Source organism: Euleptes europaea, chromosome 1 (assembly GCF_029931775.1).
Source record: "Euleptes europaea isolate rEulEur1 chromosome 1, rEulEur1.hap1, whole genome shotgun sequence".
Taxonomy (NCBI): Eukaryota; Metazoa; Chordata; class Lepidosauria; order Squamata; family Sphaerodactylidae; genus Euleptes; species Euleptes europaea.
This window is the reverse complement of record NC_079312.1, coordinates 89404002-89424606: the sequence shown is the minus strand read 5'-3', so window position 1 is coordinate 89424606 and position 20605 is coordinate 89404002. Positions and strand designations below refer to the sequence as shown.

Sequence of the window (20605 nt, the reverse complement as noted above, 5' to 3'; positions counted from 1 at the left end):
AGAACGAACTCTTGACAGCTATCGGAGTGCTACTGTCCAATACACCCTGTTTCTGAGACACACACCCTGTACCTTTCCAATGGAGATTGTTTTTGTGTTTGCAGTATCACAGCTCCCGTCCTTTGCCCTTTCTTCAGAGACAAAGTTCTGCAGTGATTAGGACTTGGTTCTGGTCCAGCGGCCTTCCAGGCTTTTGCTGTTGAGAGTTGCTAGAAAACATTATTGTGCGTGCAGTTAAAAAAAAACACCTCATCTGTTAAGTCTGGTGGATTAATCCTCTTTAACCACATAGTCCAAAAACGCACCCAAAAATAAAGAATAAAATCTCCTAAATCCCAAACAGGCATCTTTGGAATCAGTAGTGCAAAGTAGTTTTGCTGATTTATTTTATCCTACTGAGTCGTATATCTTTATCTTCAAGTCTTTCCTAAGATAGTAGACCTGCAAAGAAGAAACATGGTAATAGTAAACAAGAGAGAGAAAGAGAGAGAAAACAAGTGTGGCATAGGGTTATTCGGAGTTAACCCTGGCAGCATTTCTCTGTTTTGCACTGAAGCTGACTATGCCTAATGCTCCAGGGCAGTAACAACAGCAAAGAAGAAACTCAGACAAAAGTTTTGAAAAGATGTAGCCTCACTTTTAGAAGTAAGCGAAGGGAAGATGACATGCTGGGAAAACTAGGCAACACAGGGGTTAGGATAAAAACATGCTCAATTGACTAAGTTTTCTATGAAATCAGGCACTTCTGTTATTTCTTCCCAACATACATTTGTTTGAATGATTCACACATCTTAGTGTCCTTCTGAAGCTGTAGAGACATGCAGCTTCCAGCTGTTGCCATGCATGCCTCTTAAAAACATGCATAGACAAAGTGGACATCATTAAAATTGGTTTTCACGTGCCATTATTACCTATATTTATACTTCCAGCATAGCTACTACTGTTTAAAAAGGGTAATTATCCATCCTTTATCATTACTTTAATTCTAGTATAAGTTCATTACCATTACAAGATGTTGGAATATGCAAGGCTGTCATATTAGCTGTGACAGGCAGACTTAGATGAAAGGGATCTAACTGTCAACCATAGGCTGATGCAATGGCCTGGAAAGCCCCTAGGAGGCCTGATTATACTGGCCAGATCCAGTTGAGGCCAGAGGCTGAGGTGTGGTGTTGCACCTGGAAAGTGACTATGCATGTACTGCTAATTGATGCCTGGAAATGGCATTGTATATAAGTGTAAGACTCTGTGAGTCTGGGTTGGGAGTTAAGGTGGAGAGTGTGTGTATATAGCACTGTAAATAAACAACTGCATTTCTATAAGCTCTAGTGATTCTGGTGGTCATTCCTGGACGTTGGCACAATCCGCCAGCTCTCGTGTCACTTTATACCAAAACATCCCACATGTGCCTTGAACAAAGTTCCTTACAAAAACCTAGATCCATATGGAGGGGGGGATGAACAAGTACCAACCCACCCTGCACTGCCTTGTACCTAGTCAACTAACAGTGCAATCCTAAAGTGAATTACTCCAGTCTAAGCCCATTGAAGTCAATGGGCTTAGACTGGAGTAACTCTCCATAGGATTGCACTGAGTCCCCTACTTTAGGTTTCCATGGGTTCTTTCATATGCTTGTGTAATGGTTCCCAAGCAACTCCAGTGACCCAACCAAGATACCAGTATACTCACTAGAATTAGTATGGTAATACAGTTAACTCAAGATTCCCTAATGTGTTAGAGAACTGATTCAAAGGGTCTCAACTGGCCCAACTGTGTACAGAATCATTAGTTTGCTTACAAGCAAACATACAACATACCCTATGTTACCACTACCTTGCATGTAATACATAGCTTGGTAAACACATCAAACTGTAGTAAGCCCTTCACTTTGCTACTTCTCCAACCCAATCATCTACTCCTGAAGAGATTTTTCTGGTTTAAAAATAGCTACTAAGTAACATTTGCATGGAATATACAATCTGGTCCTAAATCTTTCATATAACATTTAGTTAATTTTATGGGTGCTATTGGAGACAAATGATACTTTTTCAAAATGGTGCCCTTTCATCTATACCCAATCGTAGCAAACTTTCCATGTTGGAAACCTCTGACTCAACATAAACGAACTCATACCTCAACGTTTTCCACCTTTCTTTTTCAGTTTGGTTTTCTGGACTTTCGCTTTCATAGGAAGCCAGATACAAACCTAAAAAGGGAGAGGGGACAAGATTGGTTATGACACCCAGAGGGCACACTAAACAAACAACTAAAAAGAATAATGCTACAACTGAGTGCAAATTTACTTGGTAACAAGCCCTCCTGAACCCATAGAATGAGTTCTGAGTAAACATGCAAACATGCACAACTACTGTTTAAACTTGTTTCAAGATAGCATTTTATCAAGTGATGTTTTTGTGAAGTGAAGACTGAACTGGCAAATCTGCTTTCTTGGAATTAAGAATCCAATATTAGATTCTGTGGCGCTGGCACAAAGGAAGCAGCAAGCACTGATACTCTTATGTTTATGCTAAGGACAAACCGATCCTGTAACACTATATGTGCAGTGTGCAGATCAGCAGCATAGTGGAAGGGATATTTTGAGGGAAGACCGCAGAGGCAGATTGGGCTTGATGGCCTGTGACCCCTGGTGCTTTAGCCTAAGAGCTGAAGAGGCAATCCTGTTCCTGTTGTAATGGCAAAATTATTTCAGCAACAGGAAAGGAAGAGGTTTAACAGGGCAAGGGAGGAAGAGCTGGAAAGTCCACCAGCTTCGCCTCATGTAGGATATTTCTACAATTCAACCAGAAGCTTGCACCACAACAGCTGAGAAAGCCACTCCTACGCCATATTTCAGACCACATTTTCCCCCTTAAGAACTCACTATTTATTATTAGGCATAACAAGGTAGCCAAAACAAATGTTCTTAATCTGCCTCTTTTTTTTGGAGATTTCATATTGAATCAAAAAGCACATGAAGAAACAAGGGTATATATGCAGGAAGCAGGTTTCCAATTGCAAAGCTAATGTGGATACAGATGCCCACTGGAATATGTGCCTACATCCATATTTTAATGTTCTTTCAAGCTTCACTAAATTGGGTGGATGAACCTTTTTTTTTTTTAATGAAGATGTGTAGACCCCTTTGGGGCCATTAGTTGATTTGTGGGGTCTAGTGCCTGACTGAGACCCACTTGTGTATTGTCACAGGTGAAGAATGTTCATCGTGATGATCTACATGTGGTATACATGGCTTTTCCTAAGAAAGTAGTGAACTCATATATGAAAAAATCCCAAGCTGAAAAAAAAGATTTGGGATCACCTGGAGAGTAGGGAGAGATGGCTTCAATTACCTACTCATAGCTGGAAGACTTGCTGCCCAATCCTGAAGGGGGTGGCAGAATCATGGTGGCTGGGAGGCTTCCTGACCACCACAGAGGCGAAAAAAGGCTGTTTTACAAATAACAATGGAGAACGAGGGGGAAATCCCCCATTACCTCCAATTGGGCTGCACCCCCAAAAGAGGTGGTGTAGCCCCACTGCTGCGCAAGGGGGTGTTCCCGAGGTGAAAAGGCTGTGGAAACTGCCTAAAAACAGCTCCACCCCCGGGAATGCCCCACCCATGCTGGCCTGGCTGCAGGGGCTGGTGGTGCCTGGACGCCGGCATGTTTGTCCCTGTGCCGGCGTAGGTGCCACCTTATTCCATGATAGGGTGGCACCTATGACAGCGTGGGGTCACACTGGCTCCTAACGAGCTTCGCCCCCTCTTCAGGAATGGGCTCTAGCGCCCCTTTTCACATGGGCTTTTTAACCCACTGGCCTATTCCAGAAGACTGAGCAGTGCTAGAGTTACTCTGTCCGCATCCCCTTCTTGTAAGGCTCACTGTAATTGCTTTAATTTTTTTTTTTACTTTTTGACAGTTGTTCCTTATGGGGATCGAGAGTAATTTTCTTTGCTACAGCATCACTTCATGTGTGGCAAATGAAGACCCAGCTGTCTAATATGATTAATGAAGAAGTGGTTTAAAGGCTGATCTTTAAAAGCAAAAAGTTCAGAAACAAATCAAAAGTCAGCCAAGCTTATGGACACATGCAGGCGAAGCCAACAAATTCACCCCTTATCATTGACATGATGATAATGGGATGTGATTGAATTAACCCATTATGAAATGGCAGGGAGTTGAATGTTAGTTTGGATGGGAAGGAAGAGAGGCAGACAGAAATTAATCTGCAAACAGGAATGAAAAATTGCTCGATGAAAGGACTACTCAGAAAGCTTTCCACCTCCCTCCAAGCACATTTTAAAAGGTAAACATCCCTCTGTTGGGAGCTGGGCTCTGCTTTCTTTGCCTGCAGCCATCAAAAACTGCACTTGGGGAAAGACTGCCTTGTTCACTTTTAGGGAATAGAAGCTCAGCTCAGAACGCTTTCAGCTAGAGCATGACTGGCATTCATGACAGCATCTCATGGTATAGCTACAAAGCCTAATCCTTTGTGGGTACCAGAGAGATGATTTGCTACAAGCAAGATGACTGGTTGAAAAGTTATGGGAAAAGATAAAGGCCCAGAGAATCATTCTTACTGCTGTCTGCAGACAATAGATCTGTAGGAAGACAGATTCTGAAAATTACATTTTATCAAGTGTGATGTTATAATATTTACGTGTATCACTGTAGTCTGCTAAAAATAAACTGGAATTCCTTACCATCCTCAGTAAAGATGGGTGCTGTATGTAAATAGTGGATGATATTATCATCTTGTTCAAATGGACATTCTACTTGTTTCCATGTTATAAATTCTCCTACTTGTTTAGCCAGTTCCAGGAATTTCTGTAAAGAAATAATAATTGAAAAAAATATGGGTACAGAGACACTGTTTGTGTTTTGTTCCCCCCCCCCCCCCCGCCCGTCAAGTCACATCTGGCTTATGGAGAGCCTGTAGGGTTTTCAAGGCAAGAGCCGTTCAGAGGTGGTTTGCCATTGCCTGCCTCCATGTCACGACCCTGGTACTCCTTGGAAGTCTCCCATCCAAATACTAGCCTGGGCCAACCCTGCTTAGCTTCTGAGATCTGACAAGATCAGTATAGCCTGGAGCTATATCATTAAAATTATTACCAAGGCTCATATAACTGCTAAACAGTGAATGCATTTCATACCAATGAAAGTATAAGCTTACAACTGAGGGCACCTGGATTCAGATGCCTATTCTGCCATTAAGCTAACTGGGTAATAATAACAATGATAGTAATAAATGTTATTTATATCCCACCCTTCCCAGCAAGACAGGCTCAGAGCAGCTAACATCACAATATTAATACATCTCATAATATAAACAATATTACAACAATTTAAAACATTCTAAAATAACACTGAATAATAAATTCTCTATCTTGGACCAGCTGCTCACTCTCAGCCTAACCTACATTAAAACGAGGAGAAAGGACCATGCATGCTGCCCTAGGATTCTTCTTTATTTACTTCATTTATAGTCCACCTTTCTCACTGAGACTCAAGACACAGTACAAATCAATGCAACCCGTAGGATGAAACGTCTAATAACCAATGTAATAGGACTAGGATTATAGAAAACTGAAACAAAGCCTGAATTATTAGACATGATATGTTATTAGATGGAGAGGGAAAGTAGCATGGTATAGCCTGATCTTGTCAGATCTCGGAAGCTAAGCAAGGTTGGTAATTGGAAGGAAGACCACCAAGGAAGAGGAAGGCAATAGCAAACCACCTCTGTGTTTCACTTGCCTTGAAAGCCCCTGCTGGGGTCACCATAAGTCGGCTGTGACTTGACAGCACTTTACACACACACACATTATTAGATGTGATATGTTAAACCAGTGGTCCTCAATGTGGTGCCTGTGCAGTCCATGGTAACTGGCAGCTCCTTTCCTGGTGCCCAACAAATGTTTTTAGAAAGTGGGTGTGACTAAGTGGGGCTATTTAAGTTTTTGAAGTTTGGGGTATAATGCAAATAGTGGCTTTTTGAGGAGAAGGAGGAGGAGGAGGAGGAGGAAGGAGGAGGAGGAGGAGGAAGAAGAAGGAGAGTTGGTTTTTATATCCTGCTTTTCTAGGAGTCTCAAAGCGGTTTACAATCACCTTCCCTTCCCCTCCCCACAACAGACACCTTGTGAGGTAGGTGGGACTGAGAGAGTTCTGAGAGAACTGTGACTAACCCAAGTTCACTTAGCAGGCTTCATGTGGAGGAGTGGGGAATCAAAGCCGGTTCACCAGATGAGACTCCGCCACTCTTAACCACTAGGTCATGCTGGCTCCTTTGCCTGTGCAGACAGCAGAGTGTTATTCTAAAAACACAGTGGGATTTAATTCTGACTAAACATGATTGGGCTGTACAGCTAAAATACTGAATGTACCAAACTGGAACCTATATTGAAGCTGCCAGATATTCCCAATTTTAATGTATGTTTATAATTCAAGTGAAAGTTGATAATATTACAACATCACATTTTGTTCACTTTTCAAAAATCGTTTATGTTCCCATCTAAATCTGCCCAGAATCTCTCTCTTACTGTACACATGTACAAGAAGCTCTTACCAGCCCTTCAGCACCAACATTGTTACAAGTAATAGCACATGTGAAAATAGGCTGGGCTCATGAGAAAAGGACATTCAATAGAAGCCTTTTTTATTTTTGCATAAATATGTAAAATGAAGACAAATACTGCCAGATTAGGGTTTTTTTTAGCTTGCTTAGGATACATACTTTTGCATATATGCAAGAAAATATTTTAAAACAATATGTTAATTTTAAAAAGGCATCCTGTTAAAAGTGCTTCTGCCTGAAACGTTGAAGAGTTACTATCCCTGATATTTTGTGGTTGTCTCCAGCTCCCATGGCAGCCATTTGTGGCTGCGCCCTCCACTCTCTGTCAGAATCCCAAAGGTGCCTGCAGGCTGAAAAAGGTTGGGGGCCTCTGTGTTAAACAATACTGAAAAAGGGTATTACACAAGTATTAAAAATGCAGTGAGAGCAGGACAATATATACATCAAATAGATAAAACACACTATGCACATTGGTATAGTTCACAGTCCTATTCCTTTTATAAAACACCTTTTTGAACCATTTCATTATAATATAGACCTATCACCTTTATATAAAATGCCCTCCTGAAAGAAAAAACGGGATAAAAATCCAATAAACAAACATTTAATAGGAAGGGATATTTGTTCAGTACTGTTTTCCTCAAGCTTCTGTGACATGCGAAAAGAAAATGAAGACAGAATGGGTTTTGTCGAAGGCTTTCATGGTCAGAGTTCATTGGTTCTTGTAGGTTATCCGGGCTGTGTGACCATGGTCTTGGTATTTTCTTTCCTGACGTTTCGCCCGCAGCTGTGGCAGGCATCTTCAGAGGAGTAACAATGAAGGACAGTGTCTCACAGTGAGCAGTGAGACACTGTCCTTCATTGTTACTCCTCTGAAGATGCCTGCCACAGCTGCGGGCGAAACGTCAGGAAAGAAAATACCAAGACCACGGTCACACAGCCCGGATAACCTACAAGAACCAAAGAATGGGCTTTATTAGTTATAAAAAAAATCTGACTTGGATCCAAAAGTGTTTTTCTGCTAAAGTAATTTTCCCTTCCTCTCACAGAAGGAGGTCTTCCTTTCTGCAAAACAGCATCTCTGGATCAAGCCTAATGGCTTAGATTCAACCCCTGGACCTCAGACATCTGTGGTATACAGACTTTAATTTCATATGGGTGCTATTAAGCTTAGTAAGGTGTCTAACATATAAATACAGATGGGCTTTCAGATGGGCAGATGGGGGGGACCCCATATCTTGAGACCCCCTGATCCAATCTTTACAAAACTTGGGGGTTCTTGCAAGAAGGGTCCCCTCAAGCTACCCTGAAAGTTTGGGACCTCTATCTCAAAAAATGCCCCCCCCCCGGAGCCACGGAATGCCGCCAATGTACTTTAAGTGGCTTTATTCCTGTGGGCGATTTTTTTTTGGGGGGGGACCCCTTCCAGGCCCCATATCTCGGTACCCTCTGACCCAATCTTTACAAAACCTGGGGGTTCTGGCAAGAAGGGTCTCGGCAGTTGGGCCGAACCATTACCCTGGCCCGGGGGTCTGGCTGCCTCAGCAGTTGGGAGAAGGCCGTTGTGGTTGCCTCGGCAGTTGGGCTGTACCATTACCCTGGCCCGAGGGTCTGACTGAAAGGCAAGCCGACAAAAAAAATATGCACACACACCCCCCCACGGGGATCTCTCACACACGCAGACACTCTTTCTCTCCTCGGGCCGCACAGCGGCCGGGCTCACACCCGGGACCCTTTGACCCAATCTTTACAAAACTTGGGGGTTCTTGCAAGAAGGGTCCCCTCAAGCTACCATGAAAGTTTGGGACCTCTATCCCCCAAAATGCCCCCCCGGAGCCACGGAGAGCTCCGAATGTGCTTTAAATGGCTTTATTCGGCCCAATTTATTCCCAAACTCCGAATCTCATGCCGAATTGCACAGATCCGAATTGGGGGAGTTTGGACTTTGGCATTTCCTGAATTAAAATGGGCCGAATTTTGCTAAATCCGAATTTACCGAATTTTTTTTAACAGCCCTAGTCACCACTGCTCACCTAGTCATACTTACTCACCAGTGCCTGACTTGGAGCAGCAGTGAGAGGGAACAAGGGAGCCTCTGAGAATCCCCCTGGCTGCCACTTCCTTGTCCTTCCTCTCTGCTGCTAAAAGAAGCCAGATTCTGCCAAGGAAGATAAACAACGGTGATGGTGGTGCCAGCACTGTAGCTGTAACAGGGCTCTAGACATTTTAAAAGTTTAAAAATAGAATTAAAGAAAATGGCCCCATTGAAAACAGCGAGGCTGCGCCACCAAAAAAGGTGGTGCAACAACACTGTAGCACAAGGAGGTGCTCCTGAGGCAAAAGGGGTTAGGAAGCTGCCTAAAGGTAGCTCTGCCCACATGAACGCCCCAGGAAACCCCCACACACACACACACAAACACCAGTGCGGGCTTTCCCTTCCAGGAATTCCCTGCCGGTGTGGCTGCATTGGTGGTGGGGGCCGTGCCGGCTCCCTGGTGCATTCGCCCCCAGGATGGCGTAAGTGCTCGTTATCGTGGGATAAATGGGCATTTACGCCAGCACAGGGTCATGCTGGCTCCTAAAGAGCTTTGCTCTCCCCATCAGGCTTGCAACCTTAATCTCTGTAAAATTAATGTTATACCATCAAACTGTACCTTTAATTATTTCTGACACTGCCTTTTCTAGCTAACCAATGGGACAGATGGGACCATATTCAAATTAGAAACTCTGGCTGGGATCCAAAAGAACCCCATGCATGAATGGCACTTGCGCAAAAGAGGCTAGCCATTTTCTCCCCTGGCTGCATTCCTTTGTGCTTTGTTAAATCCTGCCTGCTCCAGCGAGTCCATGATCTTCAGGCACGGGCTTCAGAGGCAGGACGAGTGACCATAAATTTGCAGGTATTGTTCCACACAGGGTCTTGGGAGACTATAAAGTCTTTTCAACTGATATATTTTATGAAAAGGTAAGTTGGTATTTTTCTTTTGAGGCAATAGTGGCTCTTTTGGGGGGCTGCAGGCCTTGTTACCCCAACTGAAATGTATACACCAGAGCTCAACGGGAGCAATACTCTGTGAACTTGATGCTGATATTCACTTTGCTTACTTCAAAGTTGACATGTCCGTTTGGGAGGCGGTTAGCGCATCCTTCATTCAAAAAATAAATGTCTTTGATCAGTAGGCTGAAGAACGGGATCACAATCTGTGAAGGGAATGACATAACTATTATCTTTGCAGCTCTGTTCTTTCTGCATGAAAGAATAACCCATTCACAAGAAGAAAAGAGAGATTAACTTTCAGCACAATACTCTAATGAAGCAATACTAATTCTGGCAAGGCCTAGAAGAGACAGGATACAAATGATAACGTTAAAAACCCATAGAATAACTGCAGCACACTGAACAGATTTTTTCTGGCAAAATAATGAAGTAGATTCTGAAGTTTCTGTTGATTACCTATTAATATTTTAGTAGCATTCATTTTTAAGCAAAAATAAGATATTTTTGCATCAGAGGCATTTTATAAGTGAACTGATAAGCTTTCTACATACCACAGAAAGATATGAGAGAGCCAAAGAATACAATGATGTTGTGGGATGCTACAGACATGGCTAAGTGAACATTAACAATTAAACTCAAACAAGCAACATATGGCACAATCAGCTGTTGTGGCTTAACACGGCAAAGGCTTCAGCAAAGAGCAGAAATTCCAGTGAAGTGAATGAAAGAGGATGATTTACATTGCAGAGCCGGTATCTAGGCACAGGATGTTTTATCCAAAGCATGGTGTACACTCCACAGACATCCAGTGAATCAATACAAATTAACACTGAGGCTGCATCACGATAAATCATGGCTTTATTAAACTCTAATTTGCTAAAGAGTATTAGTTAGCTGTGACATCTTCATGCAGACTGCCTGACAAACTAGGGCTTATTAGTTGGCACCAAATTGGGATTTCAAACTAGGGTTTGTTCATCATGGTTCATACTAACTGCAGTTTGTGGTCATGTCTCACCATAATTCACAAACCACAGCATGTTAAGTAGTAGTGTTCTTGTTCTCATGGCTGGCAGACTAGAGCTGACAGTACAGGAAGGATGCCTTCTGAGAGGAAGAGAGGAGGTGAGAAACAGATGGACAGAATAGAATTTATTATTTGCATTTGGTAGAATAACTATTGCTTGTTGCATTTATCACTGTACTGATTAATCTACTTTTAGTGGCTCCCTGACCACATGGTAAATGTGGTCTGAGCTGAGAACTGGATATGTGATTAAACAATTACATAGCCACCAAGGTAAAAAGGTAAAGATTAATTTAGGAGAACTATAACATTCAATTCAGTAACCAATATGTATACATGTGGCTGTCTGTAATATTTTAAAATTTTTGTTCATGTAACTCTGGGTGTTGTGGGTTATACATTTTGTATCGTTTTAATCTGAACATTGTTAAGGTCTGTGACTAAAACATTAATAAAATTGCTTGCTTGAGTAATTGCCTCTGCACCTAACCTTCCATGCAGCTTCTGGAAAGAAAGCATGCTATTACTTCAACTGCGAGGAGAGAAAGATTGGGTATTTGGGTGGCATTTAAGAGTCAGCACCGAAAGGTACGAAGGATGTATGAATCTGGTGTCTCTGCATCTGGTAGGGTGGCAGCATTTTAAAATACGCACAGCAGGAGGTTCTGGAGATTGTACATGTCTGTCATTCCCTCCCTACTGTGCTGATTCAATACATTCTAGTGAGTTACTGTGTGGGGCTTGACTGCAGGCTCTAAGCATTACCTTCCTGTCAGGCTGCTCCTTTTCTTTTTCTTTCTTTATCCACAGCTGAGAAGGAAGTTTGTTTTTTTCTAGATAGGAGGGGAACTGGATTGTAAGATGCAAGGGAGTTGAGAGGCCACAGTACCAGCATATGGACACAACTTCCCTCCTTCTGAAAAGGAGCATACAAGACCAAACTGCCTTTGGGGAAGACTCCAGAAACAGCTACTACAAATGCTGGGCTGAGTGAAAGAAATGTTTTAAAAAGACCAAGGCACATATTCCACATGCTTTGCTTTTCCAGGAAGAAATCCACCACTTGCTTGCTCTGATTCATGCTGAACTTTTCTCAAACAACCTTCAAGCCATGCCTTTCCAGATGATTCTGTTTCTCTCACCACTTCTGTATGGTATCCCGCTTCCTTATTCAGTTATTCATCTCTCCCTGTATGGCTCCATGTTAGGTTCCTGTTTCAGCTTCTGGTTGAGCTGTAGTTCAAACAGATTTCTATGCTGGCTGCTATTACATAAAAGTCCCAAGAGTAGAACAGCTCTGGATTGCAGTCTGAATTTTGATGTGATGTACGAAGGGTCTGTTTCAGAATTAGTTGGCCTTGTAAAATATATTTATTGGTTTGGTAAAATACATTTATGGGTTTTAAATCACTGTGAAAAGATTGTAGTTCATGGAAGGAATATTCGCCAATTCCCCTTTCCCACTGCAGCCCCACCAGTCTCCAAAAATTGCTCCTAGAGGTCAGGCCAGAAAGGGCAATTTCTGCCAGTTCCCATTCCCCCCCCCCCCACACACAATGCAGCCTATGCCATCTCAGGGGTTATTGTGCCCTTTAGCAATAGCTTTTGAGGAGGACAGGGATTGCAATGAGAAGGAGGGATTGGCCAAGATTCCTTCTGCTAGGGTTGCCAGGTCCTCCCTGGCCACTGGCAGAGGGGTGGGTGTGGGTAGAGTTGCCAGCTCCAGATTGGGAAACTCCTGGAGATTTGGGAGGTGGAGCCTGGAGAGGGACAGAGGCCTCAGTGTGGTACAATGCCATCTAGGGTCCACCCTCCAAAACATCCATTTTCTCCAGGGGAATTGACCTCTGTAGTCTGGACATGACTGTATTTCAGGGAGATACCGAGGTCCCACCTAGTAACTGGCATCCCTACCTTCTGCAAAGCTTAATTAGTCAATGAGTAATTAAATTGTGGAATTCACTACCAGAGGATGTAATAACGGTGACAAGCATAGATGGCTTTAAAGGGGAATTAGACAGATTCATGGAGGACAGGTCTATCAGTGGCTACTACCCATAGTGACTAAAGGAAATGTCCACATTCAAAGGCAGTAAGCTAGGATGCCACATCAGGGGAAAGCCTTGACCTCTATGCCCTGTATGGTAGCCCTACAATTTCCATTGTGTGAATCTAGATGGACTTTTGGTATGACCCAGCATGGCTTTTCTAATTTTCTAGTCACTGTAGAATGTTAGAAGCCTTCTGGACATATACCGTATATACTCGCGTATAAGCCGTGTTTTTCAGCCCAAAAAAAGGGCTGAAAAAGCCGGCCTCGGCTTATACGCGGGTCAATACTGTGGGGTAGGGGAGGGGGGAGGAGGGAGCAGGGAGGGGGCAACTTACCGCCGCCGCCATCGCCGCCGCCACCGCTGCCGGGCCCATGCGGCTTCCCCTGGCCAGGAGCGCCCTGTGAGGGCCTCCTGCAGCCGCTGCAAGGCCGCGTGGCCGCCGCCGCGCAAGCCTGGCACCTCCCGCCCTGGAAGGGCCGGGGGAAGCCTGCTGCGGCAGCTGCAAGGCCGCGCGGCCGCCGCCGAGTGCGCCTGGCTCCCCCCTCCCTGGAAGGGCCGGGGGAAGCCTGCTGCTGGGCGCGCCTGGCTCCCCCCGCCCTGGAAGGGCCGGGGAAAGCCTGCTCCAGCCGCTGCAAGGCCGTGCGGCCGCCGCCGCGCGCGCCTGGCACCTCCCGCCCTGGAAGGGCCGGGGGAAGCCTGCTGCCGGGCGCGCCCGGCTCCCCCCGCCCTGGAAGCCTCCTGCGGGGGGCCCGCCGCCGCCACCACCGCCTTCGCCGGGAGCCCTGTCAGGTAAGCCTGCAGGGGGGGGAGGGGTTATAAGCCGACCCTCGGCTTATACGCGGGTGCCTAATTTCCCATTTTTGGGGAGAAATTAGGCACCTCGGCTTATACGCGGGTCGGCTTATACCTGGGTATATATGGTAATCCTATTGCCTGGAACATGCATTTTCAGGCCAAAAACCAAATACCTCAGAATTCTGCAAATGGCTTTGAATCACTTTCTCCATACTTTGGAATGCCTGTCTTTCCTCCAGACTGCACTAAGAAGACCGGATTTACTGATCTCGCAATGAAGCGTCTAGAGCTATTGCAGAATTTAACACTTCCAGCTTCTTTCTGCTACTCTGCCTAAATTTGTTAATTGCTGATTTGTAACCACTAATTTTGGCACTTACTATCTTCTTTAACCAAAATACCTTCAGTTGGACTAGACTAAATAAATACCTTTCTGAATAAATCACTAGAATCGGATTTGCTTTCCTTTCAAATAAATCATATTCATCAGAAGAAACCGATTGCTGTGACACTCCCCTCCTTCTAGGCTTTCTTTCTGGATCCCACTTTTAAAACTATTTAGAGTTTAGGACAGAGCAAAGACAGGGAAGCTTTGATCATTTAGGGTAGCCCAAAAATGCAACCCTCAAAGCAACTGAGGTCTATTCATCCCAATGTAACTTCACCTGCACTGTAGCTCACATGACCCATCAGTGGAAAGCCCCTGTTCACTATAAAAATCCTCCATCGAGCTGCCTTATGCAGATTCACCTGGATGGGGAGTTCTAGTCACTCCTACCAGACCTATCTTTTCTCTTAAGGCGATAATGAATATGTCACATGGGCATAACTTTCAAATATATCCTCTGGCCTCTCTATATGAACTGAATTGTGCCTTGTTAATTACACGCCAGAGTACAATAGCTTCGAGGAAAGGTAAGGCTCTGGGAAAGGGTGATAATAAAGTAATCATTTGGTTTAGCAACACATATTATCAAGTTATTTATGACAGCTGACCGCTAAGTAACCGGCTGAGAGTCCAACCACACGCACAAAACCAGGAAGGGATTTTGCTTTCCTGAAAATACACAACAGTGAAGAGGTATATGATAAAAGGATGATGTGGCTGCTCTTTCCTTGTCACCATCCCCCACCCCCCTCCATAAACTAAACATTAACATTAGAGAATATCCGGTATTTAAACTTTTACTATAGTTATTTCTAGTATGAACCTCAGCATCTTATCACCCTGCTGACCAGCAAATCTTACTGAGTAGATTACTATGGGTGCAGGTTCAGGATGTGTCAGGGTAGTTCTAGGTTTTGACAGGCAAAGCTACTATAAGCCACAATGGAATATTATTGCTTGCCTTTGTAGGGGAAACAAATGTCAGGTTACCAGATGGTGCCGTTTTGTCATCAGTACTGTTTGATATATACCTAAAGATACTGAGCAACATCATTCAAAGTTTTGGACTGCGGTATTGTTGAAATGCCAATTATTTTTCACGTACATCAAATCCAGGTTCAGGGCTTCAAACCCTGAATTGGTGCCTGGGGATTAAAAAGGACACTAACAGTGAAGACACAGATTATGACAGCTGGGAGCAAGTAGCAGGAGAGGAGCTTCCCTGCAATTTATGGAGCACACTCCATGAAATAGTAAGTTTACATGCTGGAGAAACTTGATACAGTCCTGGCCCTAGATACTGCTGCCATCAATTCCTAGGAGTATTTTCTATACCCAGATATACCCTTCTGGGCAATGACCTTATGATTATAACACATTGCTCATTAAATTTAAGGATTGGCCAATACCATGTGATAGATGTGAGGATGCCTTTCAACAGTCTTTAAAACATGGAGCCAGTGCAAATGTTGTTGCTTTCCTCCTCACAAGAGCAAACTATTGGAAGCATATGATATGCTCAGTTAACTGTACTGCCTGCCTGTTAGTCGGCAGGCACAATCTAAAATGACACAGAGCCTCTGCCCAGCACACTGTGGGGAATAACCACTCTCACATGAACATATAGGACTCTCCCCTCTCTCACTGTCTCTCCATGAGGGTCCCCTATCCAAGTCACATCCAAGTCACATCAGCACTGGCACTATAGCTAGGTATCTTCCTTCAAAAAGGAAGTACTTCAAATCATTTAGAAGGCATGCAAAAATAGGCAAGTATTTCATTCATGACTTTATTTCATTAGCCTTTGTGTTGTTTTTCTTATTGTTATAGATTGATTTGGGCTTCCTCTTGGGGGGGGGGGAGAATAGAAGGGAAGGCAAAGCAAGGCATAAATCCTAAAGAAAAAAACAATTAAAATAAATCTAGACATGGTGGATTTTTTTCTACCAGCCTCCAAAGAACATGGATTGCCCATATGCACTTACAGGCTGCCATTTCAGCTTTTCTGTATGGTCTGTGTTCTGCATTGCCCTAAATTAAATTCTCCACAGTTATTTTTTGATAACAGTCCATTGGAATGCATGACACATTAAACGTGTAGTCTACTGTGAGCAGTCACTGTGGCTGCTGGAATGTGCTGAAAATTTGCAAGTCAAATCAGATAGTCAATTAAGTCTTAAGATATTCATCTCCTTCACTTGCCTGGAAAAAAATCCACACCATGATGTAATATGCACTTACATTCAAATAGCTGGCAGTGGGGGAAATTGGGGTATATATGTCTTTCAGAATTTCACACCTAAATGCTGAGTTTTAGTTTAAAAATTATGTTTAAATCACTGTCCAATATAGAATGTGGATGAATAAACCCCATTCTTCTTTATTTAAGGCATTATTATAAATATATTTCAAAAGAACTTTGCTACATGACCCCAGTAGATAATATTTCCCTTTATACAGGCAATGGTTGCAATTAATTGAATTTTATCTGGTGTGAGTAAAATAAATTATCATATTGTTTATTTTTAGGAAGTGGTGAAATTCCTGGTGATGGGAATTACTCGTCGTAGTGGCAGTGAGATCTGAAAGCACCTGGCAATGATTAGACTCTAGGCTTGATGAATAAACACTTTCTCAAACAACAATTACGTTAAACAATTACATTCATAGAAAGTAGAAAGCAGTCTTCATCCCTTGTAAAATACATTTCCATCTAACTATTAGCCTTCAGTTGCCCTTGGTCATAAGGAGGTATTTCTCTATGTCTTTTATCCAGCAATGAATGAATTCCACAAGAAATGAGTTCAACCACAAAGCAGCAGACTTACATGTCTATACCTAAGGGACAAACTGCACAAGCATCTTAAAAGTATCTGCTTCTCATTCAGGCACAAAGGAGCTTCATATATCAATTTCTTTGCTCTTCTTTATTATATTATTCATCACCTCATCATATACCAGGAGCTCAGTGTTCAGGGGGAAATGATCGGTGAGGGTTTAATTTTTTTTCTTTACAGCTGAGGCAGCCAATGAACCAGATTTATATTCTGCCTCAGTGCAAAATCTTAATTTTGGAAGAACTGCACCACTTTTCCATGGACACAAGGTCTACATTTGTTCTGCTTCTTTCAATTGGCTTGAATCCAATGGAGGATTCCCGTGGACAGAGGGGGTTATTTTTGCTGATCTCCCCTTCCCAATGTAGATTTCCCTCATGCTTTCCTGAGGCAACTCCTATTCTGAAGGAGTACCATTCCAGCAGGTATTTTGGGATGCAGAAGTAGGGAGAAGGCATAGAAGTCATGTCACATCCCAATTCATCTTCCATTCTTGTCTTTAATAGGTAACTGAGAATCTTCTGTGCATATTAAAGGAAGGCTTTCACCAGAGTGGACTAGTGGGCCTAAAGAGCTGTTTTTTGGAGGTATCCCTTTTGTTTTCTGCCTAAGGATGCTGAGAGGTCCTAAAAGAATAGAACCAGCTAAAAATACTAATTAGCAGCTGGACATGGAAAGAGTTCCTTAAGCAGGCCTCAGTTGCTAATCTTCCAGCATTCTGGCCTATACAATATTGGCAACTCAGGTTTTCCTGCTTCCTGTAGAGGTTGTTCAATGGGTTTTCTCCTCCCCTTTCAAAAGCACAGTGAATCTCTGGGAAACACAGTATTCCAGAACTACCAAGTCACATAAACACATGAAGCTTTCTCGTTCTGGTTCAGATCACAGGTCTATCAAGATCAGTATTGGCTACTTTGACTGGCAGTGGCTCTCCAGGATCTCAGACAGAAGTCTTTCCATCACATATTACATACCATGGAATGAACCTGGGAGGTTTTGAGTGCAAAGCTGAAGCTTTTTCTCTCAGTCACTATCCTTCCCCCTAAAGTCCAATCCATTAACTCATTTTCATTCACATGAAATACTCACATGTGTGAAAATCAGGTCCAGCAGAACAGAGTTACAATTCCTGCCAATAACTAACAGGGTCTAATCTTCTCTTCTAAACTGCCCACCGTGGTGTCATAATTCCTTTCAGTAAACAGTAGTTCACACTCCATCCTGGATTCAGTCATTCATCCAGGGCAAGTAGCTTTTCTGTATACTGCTTTCTCATCCACAGAGTAGTAAATTAGAGTTATAATTGCCTCCCACAAAAGAGTAACATCTATGGTGCAATCAGAAAACTTCTGAAAAACACATACACTCATGATATTGCCACTACCATTCTACCCACCTTTTCTCTGTTGCTATGCGCTGTCAAGGACCGATGGGCAGCTCCACGCAAGGCAGTTCTGTAGTTATAGAAGTTACCAGTTGGGTCCATCTGATGCTAGAGGAATAGGAGCATGTGCAAGTTAATGGATCAGAAAGTTTCTGGATTTTCTTTGCAACATGTAGAATCTGCTCAAAAGGTAGCCTGACAAAAGGACACAAATAAATGGAGAGAACACAATTCTGCATCTCTTTTTGGGGTTTGCTGCTCTTTCATCCCTTCACCATCTCTCCTGTGGTTGATCATTCCATGATTCTTATTGGGGATAAAATCCTTTCGTACTTAAAATTTGCTTCTGAAGATACTGTCAGAATCATTTTTTATGGATCATCACCACATATTTTGTTGTTGTTGAGCATTGATTGATTCACATATGGCACGTGATATTTACCCAACAAATAGTGATTGACATGCCTTGTTTAATCTGATTTATTTCTACAATGCTCAGTGCAAGATAAATAGCATTACTTTACCCTGAATACCAAACATTTCTGTTCAAGTCGTTGCACTCTGAAGTGCAATAATAAACCAAAGTACCTCTGCTTAGGATTGCTCTGTTGTCTCATAACCTGACTTGCCTATGCATTTTCTCCTACCCCCACACTTATATGGTTGACTCACTACCTAATAGAAGCACAGTAGAGGTCAAAGAGCCCCCATAGAATCATCCAGACTTTTAAAATAATAGAATCATAGAGTTGGAAGGGACCACCAGTGTCATCTAGTCCAATCCCCTGCACAATGCAGGAAATTCACAACTACCTCCCCCCCCCCACACCCAGTGCCCCAAATCCATGCCCAGAAGATGGCAAAAAAAACCCCTCTAGGATCCCTTGGCAATCTGGCCTGAAGGAAAATTGCTTCCTGACTCCAAAGTGGCAATCGGCATTACCTTGGGCATGTAATAAAGGGCCACAAAAGCCAAACACTGACACAACTCTTCCTGCTTTCCCTCTCATGATCTGCCTAAGTTCACAGAATCAGTAATTGCAAAAAGAACACCTCTGTATTGGTACCAATGGTTAGGAAATTAGTACAGGAAAATGCTGACACTGACATAGCATAACAAAGTTGTAATGATGTGCTGCACACAACAAGTGAAAATATATACAAAAAATGACTGTGAAACTAAGTATGTACAATATAGTTTCTAATGTCCATATAAGGTATCAAGATATCATAACATCAAAAGTTGGCTTCTTGAAACTGAAGAGTAAGATGGGATACGATCATTTCGGAGTCTTCCTCAGTCCCACTTATATCATCAACAGTGTACACACTTGTTCAAATTCAGCTTATTAAGTTTTTCACAAGAAAGTTCCCCAAGGGGATAATGGCTGCAACCGCTACAATATTCCAATTGTTCAGTAATCTCAAATCAGGATGTCCATCCTTTACTGCAAGCGGTTGTTCAGCAATTTTCTCACAACATCAAATAACAAGTTGCCATGTTCCCAAACAGGATACAAACTGTAGTCAGTTGTTGTCCTTTAGGCTTAGCATACTGCACAAGAATAGAAGTCTAAAAACAAAACTATGTACACAAACTATGTTGGTGAGGACAATATATCCTTGTCTGGTCATTTTCCTTCAAACCTGTCTCAGCTACGATGAGCTTGGCCTGCTTACAGCCTTACCAAACCTCTTTACCACTAAACTTCCTGTTAAGTGAAACAGTACTGAGATCTGAAGCACCCACAGTGGTGTTACAGAGTAATTTGTTTATTTAGTTACTTCATTTATAGTCCACCTTTCCTGCTGAGACTCTGGTGGCTTAAAATGTGTTTTAAAGACAAATATAATTACATAAAAAATTCCAGTATGTGTGAGAGTGAAAACCTAACTGCATGACATACTTTTTAAAGGCATTTCTCCAAGTCACGTCAAAGGATGTGGAATGGGAGCTCTTTGTCCCCAGGCATATGCTGATGAGATTTTGATCAGGCCTATGGCAAGTAGGGGAAATGGGCTTAAGCCATGGGGAGTCCCTATTTTGCCCACTGCATGGGCTGTACATTAAACTTCCATCCTAATGGGGGGAAAAGACTCCTTGGTTTTGTTTTAAGTCAGGAAAATGGTGCTGAGGGGGCAGGGAGGCTTAAGCTTCCTAAACTCACATGCCATGGTCCCAATGTCAGTCTGGCTCTTGTACCCCTGGGAAGCATGGAACTCCCAAACCATATCTGCTGTCACAACCCAAAGATGTGCATCTAGGAAAAGCATTATGTTGTAGTTAGGTCATTTTGGTACCCATTATTTATAGCGCTAATCTCCTATAAAGGAAGATAAATGTATCATGCCCAGAATATACATGCACAGAGCAGCGGAGTGACAGCACACATATTTTCAGGAGTTAGCCCACTTGTTCAAGAGAAGCAAAGGTGTGTCCTGGCAACAGAAAAAAACAAGCAATGACAGTATTAGAACTGAGGCCCTGAGCATTGTTGCAAATTTAGTTCCTGAAAATGTCCTCAAAGACCCCTAAGAGGAAATGGATT

The 20605-nt window shown here is 42.9% G+C and overlaps 1 protein-coding gene across 1 annotated transcript in view; it reads right to left on the bottom strand.

Annotated features, from left to right (window-relative positions):
* Positions 1-249: 249 nt before the first annotated feature.
* The window catches only part of RASGEF1C (RasGEF domain family member 1C), a 39880-nt gene continuing 19524 nt past the window's right edge, over positions 250-20605 (bottom strand). Inside the window, exons 9-13 of the mRNA XM_056860938.1 lie at positions 18069-18164; positions 9679-9774; positions 4703-4826; positions 2134-2206; positions 250-441 (exon numbers count right to left, since the gene is read on the bottom strand). Coding sequence (XP_056716916.1) covers positions 417-441; positions 2134-2206; positions 4703-4826; positions 9679-9774; positions 18069-18164 — 414 coding nt within the window. The 3' untranslated portion in view covers positions 250-416. The remainder of the gene's footprint in view (positions 442-2133; positions 2207-4702; positions 4827-9678; positions 9775-18068; positions 18165-20605) is intronic.